This window comes from Copidosoma floridanum, unplaced genomic scaffold (genome assembly GCF_036245765.1).
Source record: "Copidosoma floridanum isolate Cflo_tuat_1 unplaced genomic scaffold, Cflo_Japanese_pri ptg000001l, whole genome shotgun sequence".
NCBI classification, from domain to species: domain Eukaryota; kingdom Metazoa; phylum Arthropoda; class Insecta; order Hymenoptera; family Encyrtidae; genus Copidosoma; species Copidosoma floridanum.
The window spans coordinates 2,959,900-2,985,387 of NW_028321878.1; the positions used below are offsets into that span (position 1 = coordinate 2,959,900).

Genomic DNA, 25,488 nt, shown 5'->3' on the forward strand with positions numbered 1-25,488 from the left:
AGTAGTCTATATTTTTCACGTCTATGGCGACCGTCAGTAAAGCGCGCGTGATATTTTTTTAGGCCGCGTCCACATAGCCGCGTCCGATACTCCGATCTCCGATCGCGTCTGACACATGACGTTTTTTTGGTGATCGGTCGATATGTCAATCAGTCCGATGCCCGTAACGTGTGTATGTATACGTATTGAATATGTACTTAGGAATACTTTCTTGAGGAATTAAACCGACCGACCATAAAATATTATATAAATAAACATAAAAACATTTATAAATCCGTGATCCGACAAGCTCATAAAGTCAAAGTTGCAGCAATTTTCTAACTTATAAGAGGGTGGGAAAAAATAACCATTTTCGTCGCTTATCTAACCCTTATCTATAATGTTAGATGGTTGTCCATACATAAGATAAGCGTTGGATAAAAATACACCTTATCTATAATCTTATATGAGTATTTATAGATAAGATACGTACGCGTTTGATAAGCGACGAAAATTGCTATTTTCCCACTTTCTGAGAGTTAGAAAATTGATGCAACTTTAGGGATATGCCTAAATAATCATTAAAAAACGTTTAGCAAAGTTGCGGCATTAACTTTTCTACAGGGGGCTCATTTTCGGGTAGATGAAAAGTCCTGATCGTGCCGCAAATGGGATTTTTTTCCAAGACGACTTTTAATTTTTAAGTATTTACATTAAAAAAATTATCATCGATCTTGTACCGCTTGAAAAATTACATGAATGTGACGTATACAAAAGAGATACATATGTATTTTCAAGAAAGAGATATATAAAAGTTAAATACTTAATCGTCTACAAAGTACTTCACCCAGGAGCATTTGAAAAATATATAGTACTTCGAATAATAAACGATTAATTCATAAAATTTTGCGAGCGTAACCACACAACAAAGAATTCATATAGTCATACCACATTAATTTTTCGTTATCTAATAAAAATGCCTTGTTTCATTAGAGCTCAAAAAGTGGTATTTTAAAAACAATTATTTCAGATATTCCCAGTATTACTTTATACCTCACAAAGTTTCACTCTCAGTTAAGTACACTTAATTATAAAATACATCTCAGCTGTGTAGAGCTGCTGCAAAGTAATGAAAAAAAATACCTTACCTTTAAACGACTTTTATATCTATCTTTGAAATTTTTTAACATTCGTCAAATTTAGAATCAATGTGTCATTTTTACGATATAATTAAAAATGATAAGAATAAATATCAAGTGTTTCTTTGTTTATAATGTACTTTTTATTGATTGTTATATATTTTACACGTACCTTTATAAAACACGAGGTTGAAAGGAAAATTTTTAAAATCTGTCTAAAATGGAATATATACTAGTTATTTCAATATTTAAAATTATTTAAGTTTTTAATTTTAATGAATAATGCAGTAGCATGCTAATTCAATGCCTTTTTAATACCTCTTTCAAAACGAATTGGTTTGCTAAAAATGCATGCTGCTTCACAAAAAGAAAATAATAAAATTTTGTTTTTCTTACGAATTTTTTTCACGATAAAAGTTTAAAAACTCTTGACTAGCTTTTATTTACTATAATTTTGATTTATTTTTATGAATTGAAGGAATGTGTTTTGAAACATAAGAAAAACTTAGTAAAAAACTATTACTGTTTATCACGATTTTATTTGAAATTTATTTCTATTTTTCTTATGAGATATTTACAGATGACCAAATGATAAATTATAATACACGGGATTTGAACGAGTTTTTCGTTAACAAATAATTGTTCTATGCAAATAATTTGCTTCGTTAGTATTCAATTCTAAAATTTGGACTTGAGGGCCTTGCAGCTTTTTTCTCTCGAGATTCAATGATGTACAAAATACTTTTAGTGGCTATCAACGTTTTATTATCGCACCAATGTCTATTTCTCCATTTGTTATCTTTTGTTAATAACTACACCTACCATAGTATTAAAGCTAAAGTAGAACCGTCAAAAAAAGTGTTGTGAAGATGAATGAGTGACAGAGAAAGGTATATAGATTATAATTGAATATTTAAATAAAAGACGTCAGAGAAACACAAGAAATTTCTAGATATTGAGCAGGTAGACTTTACATAATTTATATCTAACAGTCTTGATACTTAATTTTTTCTTCTTGTATTGACTTATCGTTATACAAATTATTCACGATAAATTATTTTGAAAATGAAAACATTTCTTGAATTCTCCCATCAAGTTCTATTTATTTTGAAAAAGTTTAACCATCTATTGTCGATTAAAATACTCTTGTATAAAAAAACAATTATTTTACTTAAGTATTTTTTAATTATGTATTTTACATCACATACTTGTCAAACCACCAACGAAACCGAGAGCGTAAGAAAAGTAATACAAAAACAAATTTTTTGCTTCCCTGCACATTTTTTTACCAGTTATTATTATCATATGTTAACTCCAAAAACGATACGTTTAAAAACAGAAAAAATAAGATTTTATAGCGTTATTTAATGATTGTTAATAGTTGCAACTCAATCTTTTTCTTTTTTGGTGTCTTTCATTAATCTTTTAGATAGCAGATAAAATTTTTGGAATCAACTTTCGACTGAATGCAAAGTTTAAATAATAAAATGTACTCTTACCACCACAAAAGGATATTTTTAATTAAGCAAATTTGTTTTTGTCCTCATCACCAACAAATAATTTTATTCTGACGCTCACAAATACGCTCGAATTTAATATCGCATTCTAAATTACTTAGTTATATATACACTTAATTTTTTCGTCTCGAAATATACATATCCAGAGCTTTTTTACAATTTCCTTAGCAAACTTCAGAAACTGTCAGTCGACATTAGTTATTACTTATACATCTAACTTCCAAAACTTTCAATTTTTTTAAAAATGTGTCAACAGTTCATTCATCATAGGTATAGCCTCTTTCTTACAGACGATTATCTTGTTTCCGCAGCATTAATAAATCCAATCTTGCATTTTGGGAAGCTTAAATAACGGTTTCTTCAAATGAAGCTCTATTTTTCAGGTGGACAACTATACATGCTTAAAATATTTTTTGACCCTTATGGAAGACTAAAATTAATAAACACTTTTTACAACTGTAAACTAAATGTTAGATGTTAATCATTTACTTCAGTAGGCTCTCAAGGAACCAATAGTTGATTGATGAAAATAAAATGTTAACAAATTGTAAAAAAATAACATGTGATTTTAAATTAAAAATCCAAAGCAAATTTAGCCAAATATGCAATTACTTGGATATATTTACACTTACAATATAACGTGACGAGTAAATACTGTGCAGTATTCGTATTCTTTTTTAATTGTTTTTTCACTTATAAGAAGAAACCGTTTTGTTAACCTACTTGTTTAAATAATGCATTGCCTAACCAGACATACTTGCATGCTTACAGCATGTTTATCAGATTACATATGTAATAACTAGGAACTTGTAGAGGCCTTAGCTTTTACTTTACTTGAGGATTTGTTCAATTCAAAATACGTTGTTAAAAATGTTTAATGATATGAAGTAAATAAAAATATTTTGAAAAATTTTTTCTTCTTTTTTTTTATAACCATTACATACATGTTTATGACTTGAGAACACAACAAATGTTTTTTTTTTTTTTTTTTTTTTAATTTGTACAAAATTTCACTTCATCTGAAGTATGTATAATTAGTTGAAACAAAAAATGAAAAATGTACAAACTATACATTTGTGAATATAGCTCAGAAAAAAAAAAAAAAAAAAAAAAAAGGTGTCAAACATCGGAATTTGAACTGAACCAACACAATTCAGAAAGGTTATTGCTTAACCTCTATATTTATTCGTGATCTTTATATACATCGTCATCAGAGTGGATCTTCATCAATACACGAGAAAACTGCACTCTGCACATTTTTCTTGGAACATTTCTTGCACAAATTCTACTGTCCTTTAATGCTTTGTCCTTTGAAAAACTTTGTCATACACTACACAGCAGCGCATCGTTTACAAATAAATGGAAATGAACGTCAAACGTCCGCGAAATGTTTGATGTACCGGCACTTTCATTCCTCCGAAGTCACGTAGAGGACTTACCAGTCGTTGTAACAAACTTAAAAAAACTGAAAACACACACGTGCATTTCTTCAGTACCTTTTTACACTCCATCGTCACAAATCTCTTTTCCTCCTATTTTACATAGAAGATTTTCTTTGTCCACCATTTCACAGGCCTCCAAGTGCTTCAAAAGGCAGAATGATAGTAGTCATAGGTTGGCCAGTAAGGCTGTAGCCAATCCTAGCTAGTACGCTGACGTTTTTTAGCTTGCTCCTCAGACGACAACGATGATGAGTGTGCTGGCTGCGGCATACCCATGTTTCGTTGATTGTTAAGCATGTACTTTATCTGAGGCATGTACTTCATAATGTCGCGCACATGGATGAGTGGCAACTCCTCGTTTAGGGATGAGCACTTGCCATTTTCCATTAAGATTTTCATCTGCAAGCTGTAACAATTAATTTTAATGAATTGCAACCTTTGAAAGCATATTGGCTCTAACTGAAAATCGTTCGTCTATTTACCTATTGCCTTGATAAAGATCAACCATTAAAACATCAGTCAGTATTTGCCTGCAACTTTCAACGTCACATGAAGGAAAATACTGAGCTACGAAGTCAGGCAACGTCATAAGGAGTTCCGAGTAAATGTACGACTTGAAGTTGATGCACAGTACCATTTTGTCTTCTACCAATGCTTTTTGCAATTGGTACGGCTGAACTTGACAACTAACAGTGACTTCTGTTATTGGTATCAGGGGCTTCCTACCTCTGGAATCCCTGATAACACAACCCAGAAAATTAGTTTCTTAGATACCTATTGAATTGGGTGCATTAGTTGGTTGTGTGATGGTTCAAGTTGGTTCAACGTACCTGTTGTTACTGCTATTGCCGTTTACTGGTAAGAGACGCGGCGGGTACTTTGAGTGAGACGTATGACTCGTGTGAGTAGTATTGTGACTTGTGTGAGTGGTATGACCGGTGTGGCTTGTGTTTAAAACGGGTGGCGTGTGTCTCTGCTGATGTGACATTATCGACGCGTTGGACGTTGACTGCGGTATTAACGCTTGCATCTGTTCTGGACTCAGACCAAGTACCTGAGGGTAAGCACTTGCTGTTACGGGGTTCGGCACGCCTAAACTTGGGGTTGTGTAAGTAGTAGACACCCTGAAAGATGAAAAATAAAAAATCTTACGCGGTTCAAGAAATTTAATTTTTAATGTGCATTTTCTTTTTTTCCTCGGTTTAAAGCTATGAACTATCAAAGTAAACGCATTAGTATTTACTGAATGTACATTTATATACGAGATACATAGTAAGACTGTAATTTTACCAAAGTAATGAAGTATAAACATTTATGCGTCTATGTAAAGACTGTTATCATGTGTCTTCTATCTAATTAAAGTTATCCATGTTTTTTTCATTGTTTAATCATGCAAAATTTCGAGTAAGTAAGTTACATTAATTAAAAAGCTTGTGATTACTTTAAAATTTACTGTGGCTGCTAGTTGTCGAATACAAATAAATTACCAACATCATTCCTGTAAAGAATGGTGGTCGTACGGTAGTACCTAAATAACGAAAGTAATTCTTCGTACCAAGGGTGCAAAATGCTGTTTCGTGCCCATGATAAGAAAAGTTTTGGATGCAACGTTATTAGCAAAGTAAATAGCACTTTGGAAGCTTACTGAGAGATAGTAGGTTTCGTCAATGGTACGCATCAATGCGAGACTTTTGGAATAACTCTGCATGGGCAGATGCGCACCAGTAGCGAATCCTCCTTTTTTTACCGAGAACGTAGAAAACGTTAAAAGTTACAAAAAAATGTCTCAAAATAGAAAAAAAGACATTCGCTACTCAAGCACGAACATGCGACCATCTCGCTCCTCAGGTACTGAAGTCGTACTTTCCGACTTGGTGACGAAAACTACTGTTACAAAAAGAAATTTAAAAAAAAACATCATTTAAAAAAAATTAAACTACAAAATAATTGTTTTGTAACACTGCGTTTCATGCTCTTTTTTTCTCGCTTTTTTTTATTTGACTATTTTACTCTTTGTGGGGACTCACCAGTCATCCTTCCCATAGGTTGGATAACTATATTAGAAAAAAGACGGTATAGTATATACAAGGTAAAAAAAATAGTAATTAAATGGACAGTTACTAAATAGTACAATACAAGTCTGATCAAGATGACAAATGAATTTCTAGTGAACAGGAAATACATGTAAGGCAACTTTATTATATTTAAATCATTTGAGTAGTTCTAAAGCTACGAGAATTAAGTTTTTTTAACATTTTACGTTGTATTTGATAGATAATGAACTGATACTTGTATTGTATTATGTATTGAACTATGTACTCTTGCAGTTTTTGATTGGAAGTCATGAGTGAAATTATTTTCCCTACCATAATTACTCACTACCTTGAACAGGAGCATAAAAACATTTTTTAACTAATGCATTAAGCTGCATAAAAAGCCAATTACAGATTCTATCAGCGTAATAATAAGTATTAATATTTAATAAAAAAAGTAGTTACTACTCACCCAAGATTGGGTTGACTGGAATGCACAGATGATCTAATTAAAGGTGGTACAGCAGTGGGCATTGTTGTGTTGGGATAAACTGGATAGGGCTGTGAAGTTCCAGTGGCACCTCGACTTCTCGTTGGCTGCTGCAAATGATTATTGATAAGAGATAGATGATTCAGCTCAAAGTTTTTTCTATCATATTTTGTGATTATGCAATTAAAAACCTATTCTTGAAAATTTTCAGATTTTATCAACACAATATTATTAATTTCTTTGACAAATTTATTGAACATATTATCAAGTCTAGCAAGATATTTATGAAACAAAACAATAATTATTTACTTGTTCAATAAAATAATGCATTTCATACTCACATTATGCATATTCATGCCAGGGGTCATTCTGATAATTGAATTTGCCTGTGACACGAGAGGAGATGGAAAAGCAGGCTGTCCTCCAACTAGGCCAGACCAACCATTAACACTAGCAGCTTGAGCAACATTCATCATTGCTTGCGATACTTGATTACTCCTCATAGAGGACACCGAGGTAGGAGAAGAGTGCACTGGATGAGTGGTGACCACAGGCCTTTGATTAATTTTTTGCAGAGTTGCCTGAGTTGATAACGAGTTACGCGGAAGCATACCCTGCAACGAAGCACCCCTCGCATTTATAGAACTTTTTGAAAGGTTGTTCTGCGTCGTCTGCTTTACAACTGGAGGAGTTGGGGGCTGCTTGACCCAACTGCTCCCACCATGACCACTGTTCTTGCAACTTATCAACAACTGTGTATCTGACACCTTATTGGGCCAATAATCCTCGAAGCCCGTTCCCGGGGGAAAGTAACTTTTAATGTCGTTTAAACTAATCACTGAACACGTTTCACTGGCAAACAGTTCGTTTCTAATACCCTGCACTTTACAACAAAACTTTAAGTATGAAAGATCCCAGCCCTCGAGCTTTTCCGCCTTGAGCTTCAAGTTCTCAGTTTCTCCTTCAAAGTAGAACAGAGGGACGTACTTGAGGCCACCTTTGACGGTGTATGGGACTACAGACTCTTTATTGATGCGTATGAAGCCACATTTATCTGATTTAAGAGAGTTTATCACATTTTGATCGGATCCAGAAGTAAGTTTCATATAACAAATATCCAGAAAAATGTAAAACTCCTTTGCATCTAGCAATCGAACCACGAGGTCCTTGGTTGTGAATAAATCACGACCAAACTGTAAATCACAGTGCTTTACGTTTATGTCATTCAGCAGCTTGCATTCAGCTTCGGTTATGAAATAGCTCCTGATGCACGTGCAACTGTAGACGTCGGGGTGCATGCAATTGAGATACTTATTGAGTAGCTTGTTCTCCAGTATTCTCACTGAACAGTACTTATCAGCGACTCTGAATATGTACGGTATGTGAACATCTCCAAGACTTGTCCATCCAAATCTACCTCTTAGGCTCTCGTCATCTAGCGGCACTTTTCCGTCTAGCGCGGTTTTTACAACATTGACTTCTTGCGCCCCAGGTCGCTTTGGAGTTAGATAGCCAAGAAGTCCTAAAGACTGACTGAAGCCTGGTGGTCGTTGTTGTACAACAGCTGCTGGAGGAGTAGCTGTGTTTTTCGCTTTGTTCGCTTCCACCATTTTGGCAGCCAATTCTCTGATTTCCGCTTCATCTGGACGTTCTTCTTTAACTGATACTTTATTTGAACCTGAAAAAGACATATACATGATCAGCTGGATATTCTAATTCAATACAATGCTTAACTACCATAGTAGCTATTTTGTTTTATAACGTTTTACTTGTATTTGATGTGATAATGACAATTATGGAATACAAATTGAAAAATATTTTTCAGGTACTTATATTGTAACCGTTTAATAGATAATCATTGATAAATCTAGGTATTTATCAATTAATTTTTTATTTACAAAGAAAAATAAGAATTTAGAAAAATAAGTTTTTAATGTAGGATACAGCAGAACGAATGTAAATTATTGTAATAATGAATTTGAGAAATTATTGAAGAAACAAATCATTTTATAAAATGAAACTGTGCTTTTAGTGACAAGAGGTCTGAAGTTTAACTGCAATAAGCCATCAACGTAGTTTTAATTCAAAAAGATGGGCAGCAAACTTTCTATTCATTGATATACCCAAATAATTTCTTTGTATAAACACATTTATGCTCATTTCAATGTGTTAAATGTCAATAAATAATCATAGTTACATTGACAACAAAAAAATAACCAAGACTTTTATCTTCCCACAGACAGAGCATCTGAAAATTGTTAGCTGCCTTGGGTGATAAGTTAGCCAAGCCAAATAAAAACAGCGGGACTCGCCAAAGCTCTTCCGAATTTTTACCGCAAAAATACTAATGCTCAGAAGTTGATTGAATGATGCGTACCGTCATCCGTAACGTACATCGGGAAAGCGGGGCTGCAACAGCGACGAAGGTAGAGAGACGTAGATTCACTCTTTCTTGAGCTTAGACGTCGGTTGCCTCCTCACTACAACTATCCTTGTTGCTCCCCTTGAACTGTTACTTCGTCTTACCTATGTACCTATCTCCTCTACTTTATTCTATCTACTACTTATATATCTGTTAGACTTAGACATACACTACACGCACCCTACGAACGAGCTGCGCTCGATGAGAACTTGATCTATCAACCCTTGCACGGGATATTTACACCATTGATTATATATGTAACACAATAGAATGTAATCATAGAAAAAATAATTGACTGTAGCACACTTGTCGGAGTCGGAGCGCGGCCACTTTACTTAAACTCAAGTTCTGTTACCAAACGATGTTTATTATAAACAAGAACTGTTGCAGGGAAAGCGTTTTTGGTCCTTCATTTGCAGGTGACAATAAAATTAATTACTCAGTCCATAAAACGTGGGTCGTCAGTACCAGAAGCAGCAGCAATGCGTAACCAACATGTGCCCTTTAGCATCGGAATATCCTTAGCTAACAGCGGCCTTCTCGTCGAGCCGCAGGGGCGCATGTTTTTCTATATAACTTTGACGACACACATACACATTTACACACGCGCGCGACGACGACACACTTTCGTTTATTCGGAGCTCCGGGGTCGTTTATCTGGGCTCAGCGGCTCGCCTTCGTCGCATCCATATGGAGAATACCGCGGCATCCTAGAGTACTATCGTCCCCGTCGACAACTCTCACACAACTCACAACCACACCTCGCCTGCAACAGTTAGCGCGCGTCTATGATTGGGAATTTAGCGATCACACTTGAGGTATAACCGAAACGCTGCTGCAAACGCACGGCACAGCACGAGAGCGAGATATAGAGACGGAGATGGACAGAGCGAGAGAGGAAGACCGGACGGCGGGCAGCTGAGGCTATTCCATGGCGATTTTGAGGTTATATCGTCCGTCTCCTACGAGCCACGCCAGCAACGACGGCAGCTTCGCCTTGCCGTCAGCACCAGTCTCGCCCCCTTGGGGACTTGCACTACGTTCCGTGCTTTTCCCCAGAAAAAATGCAAACGTTAAGTACGTGATCGCCAGTTCACTCCAAAACTAACGGCGTCGCAGCGCGTTCTGGAAACTCTTCTCCAGGAAGCGGCGCTTCCTAGTGCACAGGGCAATCTTAACGTTAGTTATTTTTTGCGGCTGTGTTTACGTTCTGCGGATTGACGTCCAGCGGCATTTTTTCCTACGTTAATTACTTAATTGTACGCCCAAGTGACGGCGAAGGTGAAGACAACGACGACCCGACGATGAGATGATACCAAGGCATGAGAGACGTCCGCACGCTCGGGCACGACGAGCACTGGGACGTTACAATGTACAATGCGTTCAACACGTATATGTATTGGTGAGCGCGCGAATATAAACGCTACGCGAAACACGAATTGTATATATGTATACGTGTGCGAGTTGTGTATACGGCTCTCACTTTACTATAGGTACCTCGCCTAGCTCTGTCTTCCTTTAAACTCCCTTCCGTTGGCCCTCCCGTCTCCCGCACCATGGACACCCATCTCTCTTTCTCTCGTGCGTTGCCATAACCAGTACCTCCTGTACCGTTTTTTTTTTTTCTCTTATATGTCCTCATCTATATGTGAGAAAATCCACAAAAATATCACGTTTTTGGCCCCCCATTATAATAAAAAATTTTTTGAGGCATGCTCTTGAAATCGGGCTTATTTTACTCTCAACACCATATACTATGAGGAAAAAATTTTCAACACGGGCTTCAGTGCACGTGACACCCTTTTTCCGAGATTCACATGCTATTATTGTATCTATAAAACCTGTGTTGAAAATTTTTTCCTCATAGTACATGGTATTACTGGTAAAATGAGTTCGATCTCAAGGATGTGCCTCAAAAAATTTTTTTTTTCAAATTGGGGGACACAAACGGAATATTTTTTACGGATTCCCTCATATGTAATATAGGTAGGTGGTGTCTAATACCTATACGTTTTTTTATTGTTCATCTATGTACAGAACGTGCTTGCTCTCTATCCCCTCCCTTTTATTTCTTGCTAGTGAAAACTCAGCGGGTCGTCCTTTTTCCATCTGTCCTGCAAGTCCTTGTCGTTTGAACAGATCTCTTAAATAAACTTTGTATTTTTATCTTCATTAATTACTTGGTTGCAATCTTACTTTATCGTACTTTCATTTTTCTCAACCTCTTTCTCTGATTCCGATCTCTCTAGATGCAGGTATTACTTGGGTATACTCACCCAATTTTTCTCTAGCTCACGAAATTTTCTAAATCCGAGTCTGAATCACACGAACTCGCAACTTACGTTTAGCCCTGAATTCGAGTAACTTATACAATGCACAATCTAATTTCATTACGATTCTCCAATTGAACGCAGTATTCCTACTTATTTACTTTGGAGGCAAAATTTTTTATATTAGTAGTCGTGCAAAGCTCTTATTAAACTAAAAAAATTTTCATAAATTTTTGTCAGGTCGTAGGTTGGTACCCCTATTTAAGGGAGTTCCTACCGCTCACTGTTTCTCAACCTACTTGTGTAGCAATTAATTATTAATTTTTCAATTAATAACTGTTGTTAACTGTCAGATGATAATTCAGTAACGTAATAAACTTTCACACCACAAAACTGACTTATAAAAATTGATAATTTTCGGGATGTGCTAAAAGTTAAGAACAATTTTATTACAACGTAGATATACTAAAAACAAAACAAATTACTTAAAAATTGAGATATTTTTGAAACGGCACGCTGCATGTTGATAATCTTTTAACCTATAAACAGTAATTATATTTCTCGTATTATAGTCGTTTTTTAAAAAGAGCGTAAGATAATTTTTCAAGTTATTAATAAATACAGGTGTTTTTGATCTACTTGCTCAGAAGATGTAGTGTTAAAACATGTAAATTAAAAGTTAAATATTGTTAAAACGGCATGCCAAAATTAATGAACGCATGGGTGTGTCAATAACTAATACCTCCATTTTCAACGCTTTCATAACAACGTTAATTTTAGCATGAAGTATACTTTAACTAACAAATCTTATGTGTTCGATTGTAGTATAAAGTGTATACCTATACTTATGGGTTTTGCAGCACTACACTGGCAGGTGAAGATTGTGAGTTGGGCTTTTGCTTAGTTGAAAGCTTAAACAAAAATCTCATTTTTGAATGGGTAACCTTTTTCAGTTTTGGTCTTTCCGATAACAAACATTTTGTCTGAATATTTTTTATAGATGTCTTGTAGACATCCAATGTTCACATAAAAGACGTCTTTAAAGGTACGAGTCCCAAGTATTTTAAGTGAATATTAGATATCTATAAAAATTCTTAAGACAAAATGTTTGCTGAGTTGGTGTCAGTTTTTTGGCTCATACGCACTTCTTTAACTATATACTAGAGCGAAATATAATAAAAACTCACAAGTATTGAGATAGCGACTGGAAATGCATGCGATAAGCTTTAGTCAATCACAGCATTTCAAACATACGTATATCTAAATGCATAAAATATGCAGGCACTCTGATTAGCTTGATCCTATCTAGTCACCATCTTAATGATCATACTATCAGAGTTTTTTTTATTAAAACTGAGATTAAGAACAAAAAAGAGTGAATGAAGCTGTACCCAAATTAGTGGTAGCTCTTGAAAATAGAGAGTAACCGAAAAAATGAATCCTTATTCCCCCTTTTTTTGTGGCGACTGAGGCATGATAATTTTGTTTTTTATTTTATCAAAACAGAAGTAGCGACGAGATATATCAAAGACTTTACGTACTGATACATTTAAGTTTAGGAGCTTTAGCGGGGAAGGGTGACGGAAGGCGAGGTGAGGGCTTTCATTTGTAGCACTGTGATGAAACAAATTGTACTAACTGCACCTACAAATGTAAGCTTGGAGTATCATAAAAACTTAAATTGTGTTTAACTCGCTTATAATAAAAAAATTAACGAGTAAAATATTACACAACAATTTATTAAATTAAACTACTTAGTTTTCGATTATATGAAAAAAAAGTTGCAAATACATTGTTCGAAAAAAAAAAAATTAACCCACACAAGTTAACTCTACTCCCGTAGTCAAAAGTGTATAAGTTTTCAAATTTTATTATCTTCAAAAAAAGAATGTAACGTAAAATTTTAGCTCATAAGAATATATTTCTCAGACAAAGTTTTTCAAATTCATTGAATTTTGGTCAGACGGAATACCCTCGCAACCTGTACCATAGACCTTCCTTCACTGTACTGCCAACAGTGCCAACGTGTCATGCTGTTAGAAGAGAGGTATCCCGGCCTTAACTACGTGATGCGTAGCACGCAAAATGAAAGAAGGGAGGGAAGAAGAGAGTGAAAAAAGGAGCAAAATAGCTGACATTGCCCACGCATGCTCTTGCGATTTGACAACGCTGCGCGGTCGATATGCTCTTTTAGGCAGAGTGCCAAGATTGGTATAACCAATATAGTAATATAATTTAATAGCTGAACATATACCCCCACTAAATAAATATCGGTGGGGATTAATAATAGTGGGGGGTTAGGTACCGTAGAAAGGATTGGAGTGGGGATAAAGCTGCGCAGAAGTCAGTTACTTCGATGCTCAGTCAGACAATTTACGAATTCTATACGAATATTGTACAGTAAATGTGAAGAAAGTAAGTACTGGACGGATACACACGCATACACTATTTTAAGGTTGAATTACGAGAATGCGGTGTTGCCAAGTCGACTAAAATTTTTAGACATACGTGTCACACGCCACGCTTAGAAATATATTTTACTCACAAGCATTGCGATATGATAACAATATCTAAAGTTAAAATTAATTGCTTCTGAAACTTAATTCGACAAATGATTAATTTTAATGAGTTGGTAAGACTGAATATGTTTTGTATAAGAAGGTTACCCTACAGTAAAAATATCAAGATGTTTTATTAAATAATATCATTACATAACAAGCGGATTAATATCACATAACCATTTTAAGCTGTTATATGGTGCACATATATTACATGTACGAGAACTCCAGTAAATGGGCAAAGCAAATGTCCGTCGTGGCGCTAGTAAGGCTATGAAACTTCAGTAAGGATAGCCGAATTTTATGTCATTTAATGATATAGATTATGAACTACTTTAACAACAAGTTGATAGTATTGATATTACTATTTGTTGATAATAAAAACTAGAAATTTATGTACAGGGAGAAGGGGACTGATTAAATTTATTTTCTTATAGATATGAATATAGTTTAATTCTTAATCATTATTTCAAGTTTTGTATTTCTTGAAACAGGATAGATAATCTGTACATAATAGAATGTACACGTGGAAAAATAGTTTGGCTAGTGTGTTGTCAAAATGGCGGACTACAGACAACTTGAAACTGGCATGACGCATCGAAACTCGTTTCCATCCCACTTCTCTTTGTTCGCAATACATATACATATATCCTCGTGAGGACTCACTCGGGTATGGTCGGTAATCTTCGTCAAATGTGTCTTTACATTACATCATGTTCTCGGTATATGGCACACATTATATGACAATACTTGTTCACGAAAGAGGGGGAACGTGAGTGTGTCCATATATGTATACATAAGCCATATGGCATATAACATACAACTAACGCATCGCGCTGAATACGCGTGCGGGCTGAACTTATCATGTGTATAGGTATACTGGCACAGGACTGGAACTTGTATGTCTGTTTAGAGTTATAATAGAGTTACACACCCTCTATAGCTGATGTTTCCTTTGCATGCATACACTACTATAGGTAGGTATGTAAGTTTGTGTGCTGGCTCGTGTGTAGTCACTTATGGGCATGAGTGAGAATTTGAGATGTGAGAACGGTTTGTGGACGAAAGTATGCATGTGCACTGTAGACTACATATATGTGTATACTTTCGTGCAAAAACCGTTCTCACATCTTATTGGCTAGAGTCTAAGTACCGGTTGCGCCATCTGAGATAAGTTTGCTAGGTCGCCACCCCCATGTATTAAATATTATAAATGAAATAGCTGAAAAAACTTTGTATTAATTTATTATTATTGTTTGTTATATTAATATCTGTTTGATCTAATTTCGCTGCAGATAAATGAATCATGCGCCTGTTCACATCGTTAATAAATGTTTCATAAAATATTACTAGAACTTACGAGGCATGTCTCAATTGTTGCATATCAAATAACTACACGATACTTGTAAGTACATGCCGATAAATACTGTGTATAACAAAATTTTAACAATTTAATAGCACATGGCCCACCAAAGGCGACCTTTTCTAATACAATTATTGAAAATTATTTAATTTGTTATGCTTGAATTTTAATTAGAGACTTTTCTAGAGATACCCTACTCACTTAACGTGTCATAAAGAGACGGTACAGGTTATGCATTGATAAGTTTTTCAAGAGCTACTAAAACTTTTTCTTTCGTCATTGTACAAGTTGAACAATAAATTTTGTCTTACTACAACTACAGGGTAACAAAATTTGTGATATCTCTGTAAAATCTTATTGAGCAAAACAATTTAAGGTCATGCCGTAAAGTCTTTTACAGCTAGATATATTATAGTGTCATACGTACGGGCACACCAGGTCCACTCAGAGATATAAGAATAGAGTGCGCGAATCCCACATAACCCTGTACTAAGCTATGTCCCACGGTGCGAGAGAGACCGCTGCATAATTACCATAGAGACCCTGTGGTAACTATGCAGCGTTCTCTCTTGCACCAATAAAAAACGTCACCGGACAAGGTTATGTGGGTTGAGCGCTCTCTATTCTTATATCTCTATGGAACCACTATACTCAAGGCACTCGACACTTTGGAAAGGACAAGGAAAGGAATTAGGAGGCCTTCCATAACAAGAAGGAGAAAAATGGTCGGTTTTGCTGCAATAAGGTTGCCTAACCCCTTCGCGAAGAGCATTGCGCCGTGAAAGAGCACATGTGAAAACTCACAGAGGTACTTGCTCTAAAAAGCCGCTCTGTTCGGGAATCGAACCCCAGTCACCCACGTGTCAAGACACAACCTAGCCGACCTATCCACTGCGTGCATCTATGTATGAGATATCCATAATCATGTGTAAATTTAAATTGTTAGCTTAAATAAACTGCAACATCGGTTTTTATCGAACGCAGCTTATTAGCTTTCTTTTTTATATTCGCGCAGTGTATGATCAATTTTTTGCCTATTAAATAGCTACTTCAAAAGTTAAATATTTATTTAACATATTTGGCCTATTTCCTATATGAGCTCCAAACGTTTAGTTTGCATTTTGGTTTTATTAAAGAAGCAAATTATTATCTACAAATTTATACAATAATTTTGCTACTATCAATTAGTTTTTATTTTTTTTACGATGGGCACAAAGTTTAATTGCCGCTCTGTGCCCTACGGACACACTTTGGGCCCTTTTAATCGCATTAGGCAAGCAGACATGAAAGTTTTTTTTCCGTCCCCAGGCCCAAATTGATTTACTAAGCGCAAAGTGTGCCCACGGGCGTAAAATTGCACTACACGTGATTCTGGCACAAACATACAACCAGGCCTTTTGGGTGCTGATGTATATACTTTGTGCCCAATGACGTAATCCTGACATGAATTGGCTCCGAAGACTAAGACCAGGGCCCGGCCAGGTGAGCCTTACATCAATGCCACGGCCTGATCAGACCTAATTGTAGAGTTCATCACACGGTGCAATGAGTTTTACCGGAGGCTACGATCAAGCCATAGCCATGGTGTATGTATATATGTATATTAACATACTGTACGCTAGGTGGCCAGATATTCGCGACCCCCATCCGCTGGTTGAGTGACGCTGAAGTCATACACTGAAGTACATGATTTCAGTGTCACTCAACAAGCGGAGGAGGGTCGCGAATATCTGGCTGTCTAGTGTACAGTAGAGATTATGGTAAGTATATGTATGCAACGCTTTCAAATCGAAAATAACGATCAAAGATTTTAGCAGCGTTTGCCTTCCACCTGGCGGGCTACAGTTTGATCCCCTCTTCATCCTTTAACGGCACCTATGTGATTTCATTTGTTATTATCTACATGTGTCATTATCACTGTCGTAGCTTCTGGCTCTTCAGTGTTAATACCGTGCCGTCGTTGACAGTTATAAAAAAATGTATCAAAATTAAATACTCAAAAACAACAAATATGAAATATTTCATAACAGAGTCCAGTCGATGCCCAAAAGCCAATTAAGGTAGGACCTCCGAGTACCGTACTAGACAAATTACTGAGCGAGTTCGAGTTTGACTTCGGCAGCAGTGTCGATAATGCAGACGACGTGTGTACCCACATCAGTGCGTTAACACGTACGTCTGCTAATGTGACAGAGTAGTTATTTTTTAGTAGTAATTTTACTGTTCGTTATTTTTGTCAGTAAAGTATTTTTGAAATAACGAATGAACATCAAAAAACAAAAACAAAATTTACACCACAAGCATTTTCGTTACTACTCGCTTATAAAAAATCGCGCGCTAACATATACCAATATGGCGGCTTCCCCGACTTCCTCTCGTACTCACAAAACCAGTATTTACGTTCGTTTTTGTTAAATATCTCGAGAAATTGGCCGTCAACCCATATTGTGCTCAACACGATCCGAAAGAAGAGGATTTTCTCTACAAGTTCTATATTCTCACTTTACTCATATTTTTGTTTTTTATTCGTAATATGTGATTACGTCACTTTTTTTCTCGTTTTTTTGTATGCGCCTGTATAAAACATTCGAACTTTGAGCTTTAATATCTCGAGATTTTGTCCGTCATCGGGCATAACTGAAGGTACCATTGGATTCAGCGGGTCTTCATCTATTTAATTACATAAGTCTTGTACCCCAGATTTAGGCGGAGGTCCTACCTTAAATAATCAGAACTAGTATCAGTTTGAACAGTTGCGACACTTCGTGCTTAAAAGTATCCGCCAGGTGCCATGTTCCTTAGAGTACAGCCCGAAAACATTTAAAAGTAATGAATTGGTTTTCTATATTTAGTACTCATTCGAAAAGAAATGTAATCACTAAATATTTTGTGTGTAGTGAAGGTATTAAAAATGGCAACAAAGCCATTGTAAAATTTTTGGTTAGTTTAATCAAGTTTATTGGCTTTAAATATAAATTTACACACGACTTCTTTTGCGCCCTCTGTATTTATCGTGCCAAAGCTGCGTTCCACGAACGCTGTCAACGGTAGTAGTAAGCTTACTTGCTTACTAAGCAGTAAGCAGAGTAAGTTACTAATTAACATGTATGTGAGTACAAGATACGCATGGTATTATCATACCGTCTCTTTCGCACTTACAATATCTTGCTGATTAGCTTTACCTTAACAAGACTTTACCTTATCTACTCCTGTATAATAATTAAGTCTTGGGTAATCGTTGTTGATAAGAAATGCCGTTAAAAGTATTGCATTTGAATTTTTTTATTTTCGTAGAAAGTGTAAAATGCACACGTAGACAAATAGTGAGATATTTTTTTCCATAAACTTTTTTAAAGTCATTAAATAAAAAAATTGAGAGAGATAGCGTATAAAATTTAGAATTATTAAATACCACTCTTTGTAAAAATATGAATTATGAGATATTTATGAAAATTAGTTCCACGTTACATATTTAATTTAAAAAAAAAAAAAAAAAATCATAATAGGTATAAAATAATATTTCGAGACTGTTAATGTGACAATAATTAATGAATAGTCACTGTTGCTGAAATCGGCCAGTGCACCTTAAAAATTTTAATTTCGTCCCGTTTATTATAATGTAATTAGGAATGTCAAAAATGTTGTACCATACCCTACACACGTTTTATCAATTCAGTCGTTCTAATATAATATGCAGTCATAACTTTTGTCACGCACATATACACATGTATGCACATTTATATGTAAATATAGAAATAGTGAAAGCAATTAAGAGCAAAAAACTCGATCCCTCTCGGGAGTCTCGGGGATGACGGGGATCGCAATTGTCACAAATCGCACTGTGAAAACACCTCTCATACATATATACATATAGGTATACGTATGCCTGCGGGAGCATCAAGTAATATTTCGAGCTTGAGAGCGAGAGACGGCTGTCGAGTGTCGAGACTGTCGAGGCTCTTACTTGTATTTGTATGTTAGAGCGTGCTGCTAGTGTTCAGTGTAAGCAAAGACTAAGGTATAGTAGAAAAAATCAAATATCTTCAAACGTGTGGTGTAGTCGTGTAAGTAGTTCTTAAACTTAGTTGGACTGCATAAAATTTAGTAATACAATTATTTATAAAAGTTCTACTCACTTTTTTCAATATGTTCCTCTAATATTTGTATCTCGTTGCTGTTTACGTTTTTTTCTCCCATTTTTTGGTTAGGTTGCATTTCTCTACACATAATTCTTCAAATTAACTGGAACTCTCAATTAATATAATAAGACACAAGTTATTGTATGGAAAATTTCAAATTGGAAAATCTCAAGCATGTCACTTTTTTCAACTTTCATAAGTGTGCATGATCCTTGATTTATCCCCTGAACATGTACACAACGAACATAAAACAAAACACTATGTACAGACTGAAACAAATGCGCGGCAACGAACAAAGTACGTGGTACATTTAAAAATCTGGTGTCCTCGCCTAAGCACGTGTTTTTAAAATTCACCAATCCACGAAAAACGTTTTTTTTTTCTTTTTGCGATTCTTGGCATACTCTTCAAACTAATTTATTCACTCTAAGAAATGTACATATTTACATGTGTATTACATACTTACATACTCACGCAAAAGCGTTCCGAAATTTAACTGCACCCGGTGCACTTTCTCCAGCTTGTTATCTGCTTCTCTTGTTTTCAGAGATCCTCATACAAACACAGCTCCCGACAGACTGAACAGTACTTCAGTTCAGCTGTTTCAGCACGATTCAACTTGAATACGTATGAGCTCTTTTACCCGCTTCTCCACATCCCCTCCATTCGTCTTCCAATCCCCTCTCCACTGTACTTTTGTCCTCATACGTGTAATAAGTAGGTAGCACATAATATACTTATTTACTATTTCAAGGAAAGTGGGGGTTTTAAGTTCTTCGTTTTAATATGTGTTTTAATGGCGTGAGCACGTATGAACAACTTCGATTTTTGTGGTAGGGATAGGAGAAAGCTTCGTGTTCTTTTGTTCTTTCTCAGTAGTGAAAATTTTAAAAGAGATAATACCCAGTTTTTCAACATTACCCGCCCTGAGAGTATACTTTTTAGGGAGGATATATAGTAAAATAACCGTTGAAGCGCCTGGAACTCGACGCGAGTTCCGAGTTGGTAAACTCAGAGGGCGCTATGGAGAAGAACCTCTAACCCATTTACCCATAGGATTAGAGCATTTGAAGACACGAAGTATATCTGTTTATGCCGCGTTTATGTTTATATATATATATATATATATATATATATATATATACACTATTGAAAATCGCTAACAGCTAAGGAGGACTGGAGGCCCACAGTAGATCAGAGGATAGCGGTGCCAAAGCGTAAGTTTGCTCTGATTGGTTTCGCCATATTCAGTACCCACACTTAACAAACAGAACAACTGTGTCCGTGTACTTATCAGAATCAGAAATCAGAATTACCGTTCCAGTAGACACATACACACACATCTATGTAGTGCTACACTTTGTGTACAGAGTGTATATAGTGATACATAGATATTGATTATATGTATCCTGTATGTTACTGATAAGTGTATTGGGCGTCCCGTTTTTAATAGCTGTTAGGTTAAAAACAAGTTGTCTGCAACTTCATTGCCCAACAAGCTTTAAGAAAAAAAACAAAATGGTTGCTATCTACTGTGTTACTGCCTGTGCTGCCGCCATCTTACGAACCTGCGGAAATGACTTAATGTATGTTGACAAAGTAAAATAGTATTGTATAGGTAGAAGCAAAATCATTTTAATCAAATTAATTATTATTTATCCATGTATTCTCATAGAGAATGTTTGGCCTTAAGCTCTGCCATGCTGCTGCGGAAGAACCATCATGGCGTCTAAAATATATATTCGAGGTTAAGCAGCATTTGGCGCGGTTAGTAGTTGGATGGGTGACCATTCAAGTCTCGCCGGTTTCGCCGTTGCTGTTCGCTTCGTGGATCGATTGACTGTTTTTCTGTCTCTTGGACATCGTCAGCGGGAGGTGTGCCAAATTTCTGCCCTGTTGTTTAAGAGCGCTTTGAGACGTCAGGTCAAAAATGAAGCAGATACACGGGGCTGTTCTGGATCAAGTTTTTCCTTCGGGAAATCTCCCAGGATTCTCCTGATCCATCTGACAATTGTCATAGACAAATGCCAAGCAGTTGTTAGGGTCCTCCCACTTCCAATCCCATTCAAATTCCTTCCCAATCCCAAGTGCTAAGTGCCCTTAGTAGTGCCTCTACAAGAGAGTCGGACGAAAAGTACTATAATATGTAAATATATCTTTTATTATTCATAATCGCCCGTAGGCTCAGACATGGCATTTTTTAACACAAGAATAGTGTTTATTAGCCATCGGTGCACCTGAGTTATGACCAGATGTTTATACGTATAATTTATATTTTCAATACATACAAGAATGGTAGATATGTATTTGTATATCGATACATACACTTATAACCATAAATTTTTGAGACGCCATGATGGCTCTTCTGCAGCAACGCTGCAGGCAGTAGAGTTGGGGGTCAAACATTCTCACCTTATTTCCGTAGGTGGTCACGAGGGTGGCAGCACAGTCGGTTACACGTGGCGGATTAGGAATGGATCTTTACATCGTAAGTACAGTCAATAGAACCTTGACTCATCCGACCCTCTGGTTTGTCAACAAATGGTTTGGACATCACGTTACTCATTGTTTACCATGGCTTATGACTGCTATTGACCGAACATGTTAACAAACGAACTCCACCAGTAATAAGGCAGCCAATTTTATTTTATGTGATTTCAATGCAGACTACAAGTTTAAGAAGGTTCGGTAGTGTTAGCGGGGGGAAATCTCAGAGAGGCAAGGGGAGGGAGAGCGTCTGGCAACGTTGTGAATTTTTTCGGCTGCTGGCACGTCGTCTACTGCTGTTGTCGTCGTCTACTGATGACAGTGTACTAATTTATTCGGTTGAATTTTTTATAATTAATCAATTTAAAATTTAAAGGCAGACTGATAAAAATAAATTATTTGTTTATTGAATGTACATGTTGGTATGGTGTGACTTTGGTGTTCAAAATGGGCAAAGTGCTCAAGTAGGAGTATTCATTGGAGACAATGACAGCTCCAGTATTCATGCTATACAGGAATTGGTTGATTATACGATAGTCAAGCAGTCTGACATCAATCATAGTAAGAAAGGAGTAGGCAATTTCTTATACAAGTTGAGAGACAATAAAAATATTGACGTTGATAAAGAGTTATCCCATGATATTATAGCTTACTTGAAGAACACTTTCGCAACAGTCATTAAAAAAAACAAAAACAACAAACAAAAATAGAGGAAGATTTGAAAAATTTAGCTTATCATGTTTTTGACATTCACGACAATTGTGGCAGTTATTGTAAATATGAAATTGAAAAAGAAAACTATGACAACAGTTGTCACATGACTAATGCAACTCTTTTCGAACACATGAAAATTTTTTTTTCTGATTTAGCTAGCAACGCGCATAAATTCGTTCTTGCTGGTTCATCACAAGCTAATGAAAGTTTAAATAATACCATGGCAAGTTATTGTCCGAAATCTTATTCATTTAGCACTAGTGAGTCTGCAGACCTCCGGTTATGCTTGTGCAGTAGCGCACAAAAATTTAGGCAGTGATTATATTTTAAAAGTAATAATTAATATAATTATTATAAAAGTATTGAATTTTCAGATTCAAATGTTGCAATGTATTAATAATTATAATATTTCCAATAAAAATTTTCAATTACAAAAGGAGTTTTTACTATTCATTACATTTCAAAGCGCGCGCCAAAAGCAGCGTTGCCAAGTTGTCTGCTGCGAGCACATTTTTTGCTGTTTTATAATAGAAATTTGTGGTAGGGCTCTCTCAAACTTTGACAAAATATTATTTTGACAATATTCTTTCATTTAAAAAAAAAAAAGCAAGTTCATTTAGCCGTTTTTTTTTAATGTGAAATTTAAGTGATTTCTCCATAAGCCTACATGTTAAAATATTGTTTTTTCAGGTCAATATATCTTGAAAACGGTGTGGTTAAACCCTTCAAAAATTTAGCTGTAATTTGATACTATTATCCCAAACAACATATCGAAATTTCAAAAGTTTTCATCATAAAAAATTATCACTACCGAACCTCCTTAAACAGCACGGCAAGTCACGAAAGATACCTTGAGAATTTTTGATGTGATACAACTATTAAATAATTTATGATATTTAATATTTACTTATTGCAAGTATTATAGCTCAATATAATGACAGAACAGTGCTTAATTGCGTTAATGTAATTATGGGACCTTTGAGGACTCGATAAATTGTAGATTGCAATTTATACAAGTTAACAAATTTATAACGATAATAACCGCAAAAACTACGAAAATTACGACAGTTCTAAGTATGGCAGAGTTGTTAGTAATATACAATGTGTAAGTAAAAAGTTACAACAAAATCTAAATTAGTGATGTAAAAACTCCACGATTGCTAGTAACATAACCTCCATTTATATGACGTGAACGATAGTAAATGACATCCACGTGCTAATAATTGTATTCATTAGTATGAGGCTCTTTTACAGTCAAGCTTGAATCAGATGGCGCCAGGGCACGTCGCGGCTGTCATGGCCGTCGCACTTACACACCGTCAAATTTACAGTTGTGTATTGTGTCCGTGAGCCTATCTGTGTGATGAGCAAAGCAGAAGACATAACCTTTGTAAATGATGCTGTTGTTTGCATTTATGTTTAAAGATAGTAGGAAAAATGAAGTGCAGTGTAATATCCTGCGATAAGAAAGTGAAATTTAAATTTCCTTCTGATAGTGTGATAAAAAAAAAGTGGCTCGAAGCAATTGGGAGACCAACATTTTTGCCGCTCCCAAGTCATGGCTTATGCCTCGACCACTTTGCCTCCACGAGTTCTGCTTGTCTTCCACTGACTCTTGCTCCTTTCCCTTTTAAAAGCTTTTTCAATTCTGAAACTTTTAAGCTCCCATAATATTCTTTCTTGTCTTCCTTATTCATTTCAAAATTTCAAATATTGCGCTTTACCACTACACTTTAATTTCCTGTATACATACAATACTGAAAAGTAATGTTGTGTGAGTGAGACGGCCATGACAGCCGCGACGTGCCCTGGCGCCATCTGATTCAAGCTTGATTGCTGTAAAAGAGCCTCGCAGCAATCGAAAGCAGTCGACAGCAAAAGTTGGCAAAGGTTTGGGAAAGGTGGGCAATCAGCGCCGCTAGCTGTTGCTTACGTTTCCTGACGTTTAGTTCATGTTGCAACGAAGGTATGGCATACTTACTGTCAGGGCCGTAAAGATTTACTCCTCTAATTAAGATGATTTTATAACGGAGTAATAAAGATATACAATTGATAGAAAAACCATCGATCATCATGCAGCTACTTTATAAGGTTAACCACGTTTTTAAAAAGTTCTTCCCACGTATAGAGTGTACTAATCTGAAAATTTTATTCAATAAATAATACCGAACGAAATTTTTGTAAGTTTCAGTAACTAATGAAACAAATTCATTTGATAGTCTTACCTTTGTCACGGGACTCAGAAGTCGCGCATAAGCCCACGTTTAGGATAGCTGGATAGGGTAATGCACATAGATAGGTTTAGATTACATGGCGGAACATTGTTTGATTTCTCTCAACATGAATACCACTCTGTTAGTTATGTTACAGCAATCTCAAAGAAGCGATAACCAACATAAGTGTGAATTATGTAATGCTATAATATAATAAGTAACAAATATCCATATAAATATGTATGTATTAAGCTTTTAATCTATATAGCGAAATATTAGGTTCGTTTGGGATTTAGCTCAGAGCTCCTCCGAGCTTTGCCCTAAAACATGCGTTTTGCTGCGAGCTCACCCCAACGACTCCAAGCAAATTCCTACAGTCGGTACCTTTATCTGTTATTACAGTCTTGGCCATAAATATAGATATACCGACTGTAGGAATTTGCTCGGAGTCGCTCTGGTGAGCTCGGAGCAAAAAGCGTGTTTTGGGGCGAAGCTCGGAGTACTTATCTACGAGCTTCTCCAAGCTAAGCCCCCAAACGAATCTATTGCTTACCGTTTCTTCGATAGTTGCTACATAAAGTAAAATTATAGTGATCTTCTAACATTTTTATTTTAAAATTTGAGTGACCATAGGAAGACTTATTCGAAACTTGAAAAATTATTGTAAGAAATTTAAAAAAACTGATCCGAATAGAATAGTTGTTTTCGTACCGTAGGCGCAA

General features: G+C 35.8%; 1 protein-coding gene across 4 annotated transcripts; it reads right to left on the reverse strand.

Annotated features, from left to right (window-relative positions):
• Nucleotides 1-3,739: 3,739 nt before the first annotated feature.
• On the reverse strand, nucleotides 3,740-19,937 carry LOC106640371 (uncharacterized). 4 transcript variants are annotated; one of them, XM_089589715.1, is made up of 7 exons: nucleotides 19,350-19,937; nucleotides 6,942-8,278; nucleotides 6,583-6,707; nucleotides 6,105-6,131; nucleotides 4,908-5,201; nucleotides 4,560-4,814; nucleotides 3,740-4,483 (listed from the first exon to the last, which is right to left on the reverse strand). In XM_089589715.1, the coding sequence occupies exons 1-7, from the start codon at nucleotides 19,438-19,440 to the stop codon at nucleotides 4,276-4,278; spliced, it is 2,337 nt and encodes a 778-aa protein (XP_089445841.1). In that variant the 5' UTR covers nucleotides 19,441-19,937; the 3' UTR covers nucleotides 3,740-4,275. The 4 variants fall into 4 exon arrangements, with proteins under 4 accessions (XP_089445841.1, XP_014209867.2, XP_089445844.1 ...); XM_014354381.2 differs by having other exon boundaries at nucleotides 6,583-6,710; XM_089589718.1 differs by lacking the exon at nucleotides 19,350-19,937 and having other exon boundaries at nucleotides 6,583-6,696; nucleotides 6,910-8,297.
• Nucleotides 19,938-25,488: the final 5,551 nt, after the last annotated feature.

Excerpts from the sequence above, each read along its gene's own strand:
- LOC106640371 (XM_014354381.2), bottom strand. The coding sequence starts at position 19,440 with ATGTGTAGAGAAATGCAACCTAACCAAAAAATGGGAGAAAAAAACGTA. Across the intron at positions 6,711-6,941 it reads CTGGCATGAATATGCATAAT|CAGCCAACGAGAAGTCGAGG; the intron begins GTGAGTATGAAA and ends AATCATTTGCAG. Across the intron at positions 4,484-4,559 it reads GATCTTTATCAAGGCAATAG|CTTGCAGATGAAAATCTTAA; the intron begins GTAAATAGACGA and ends TAATTGTTACAG.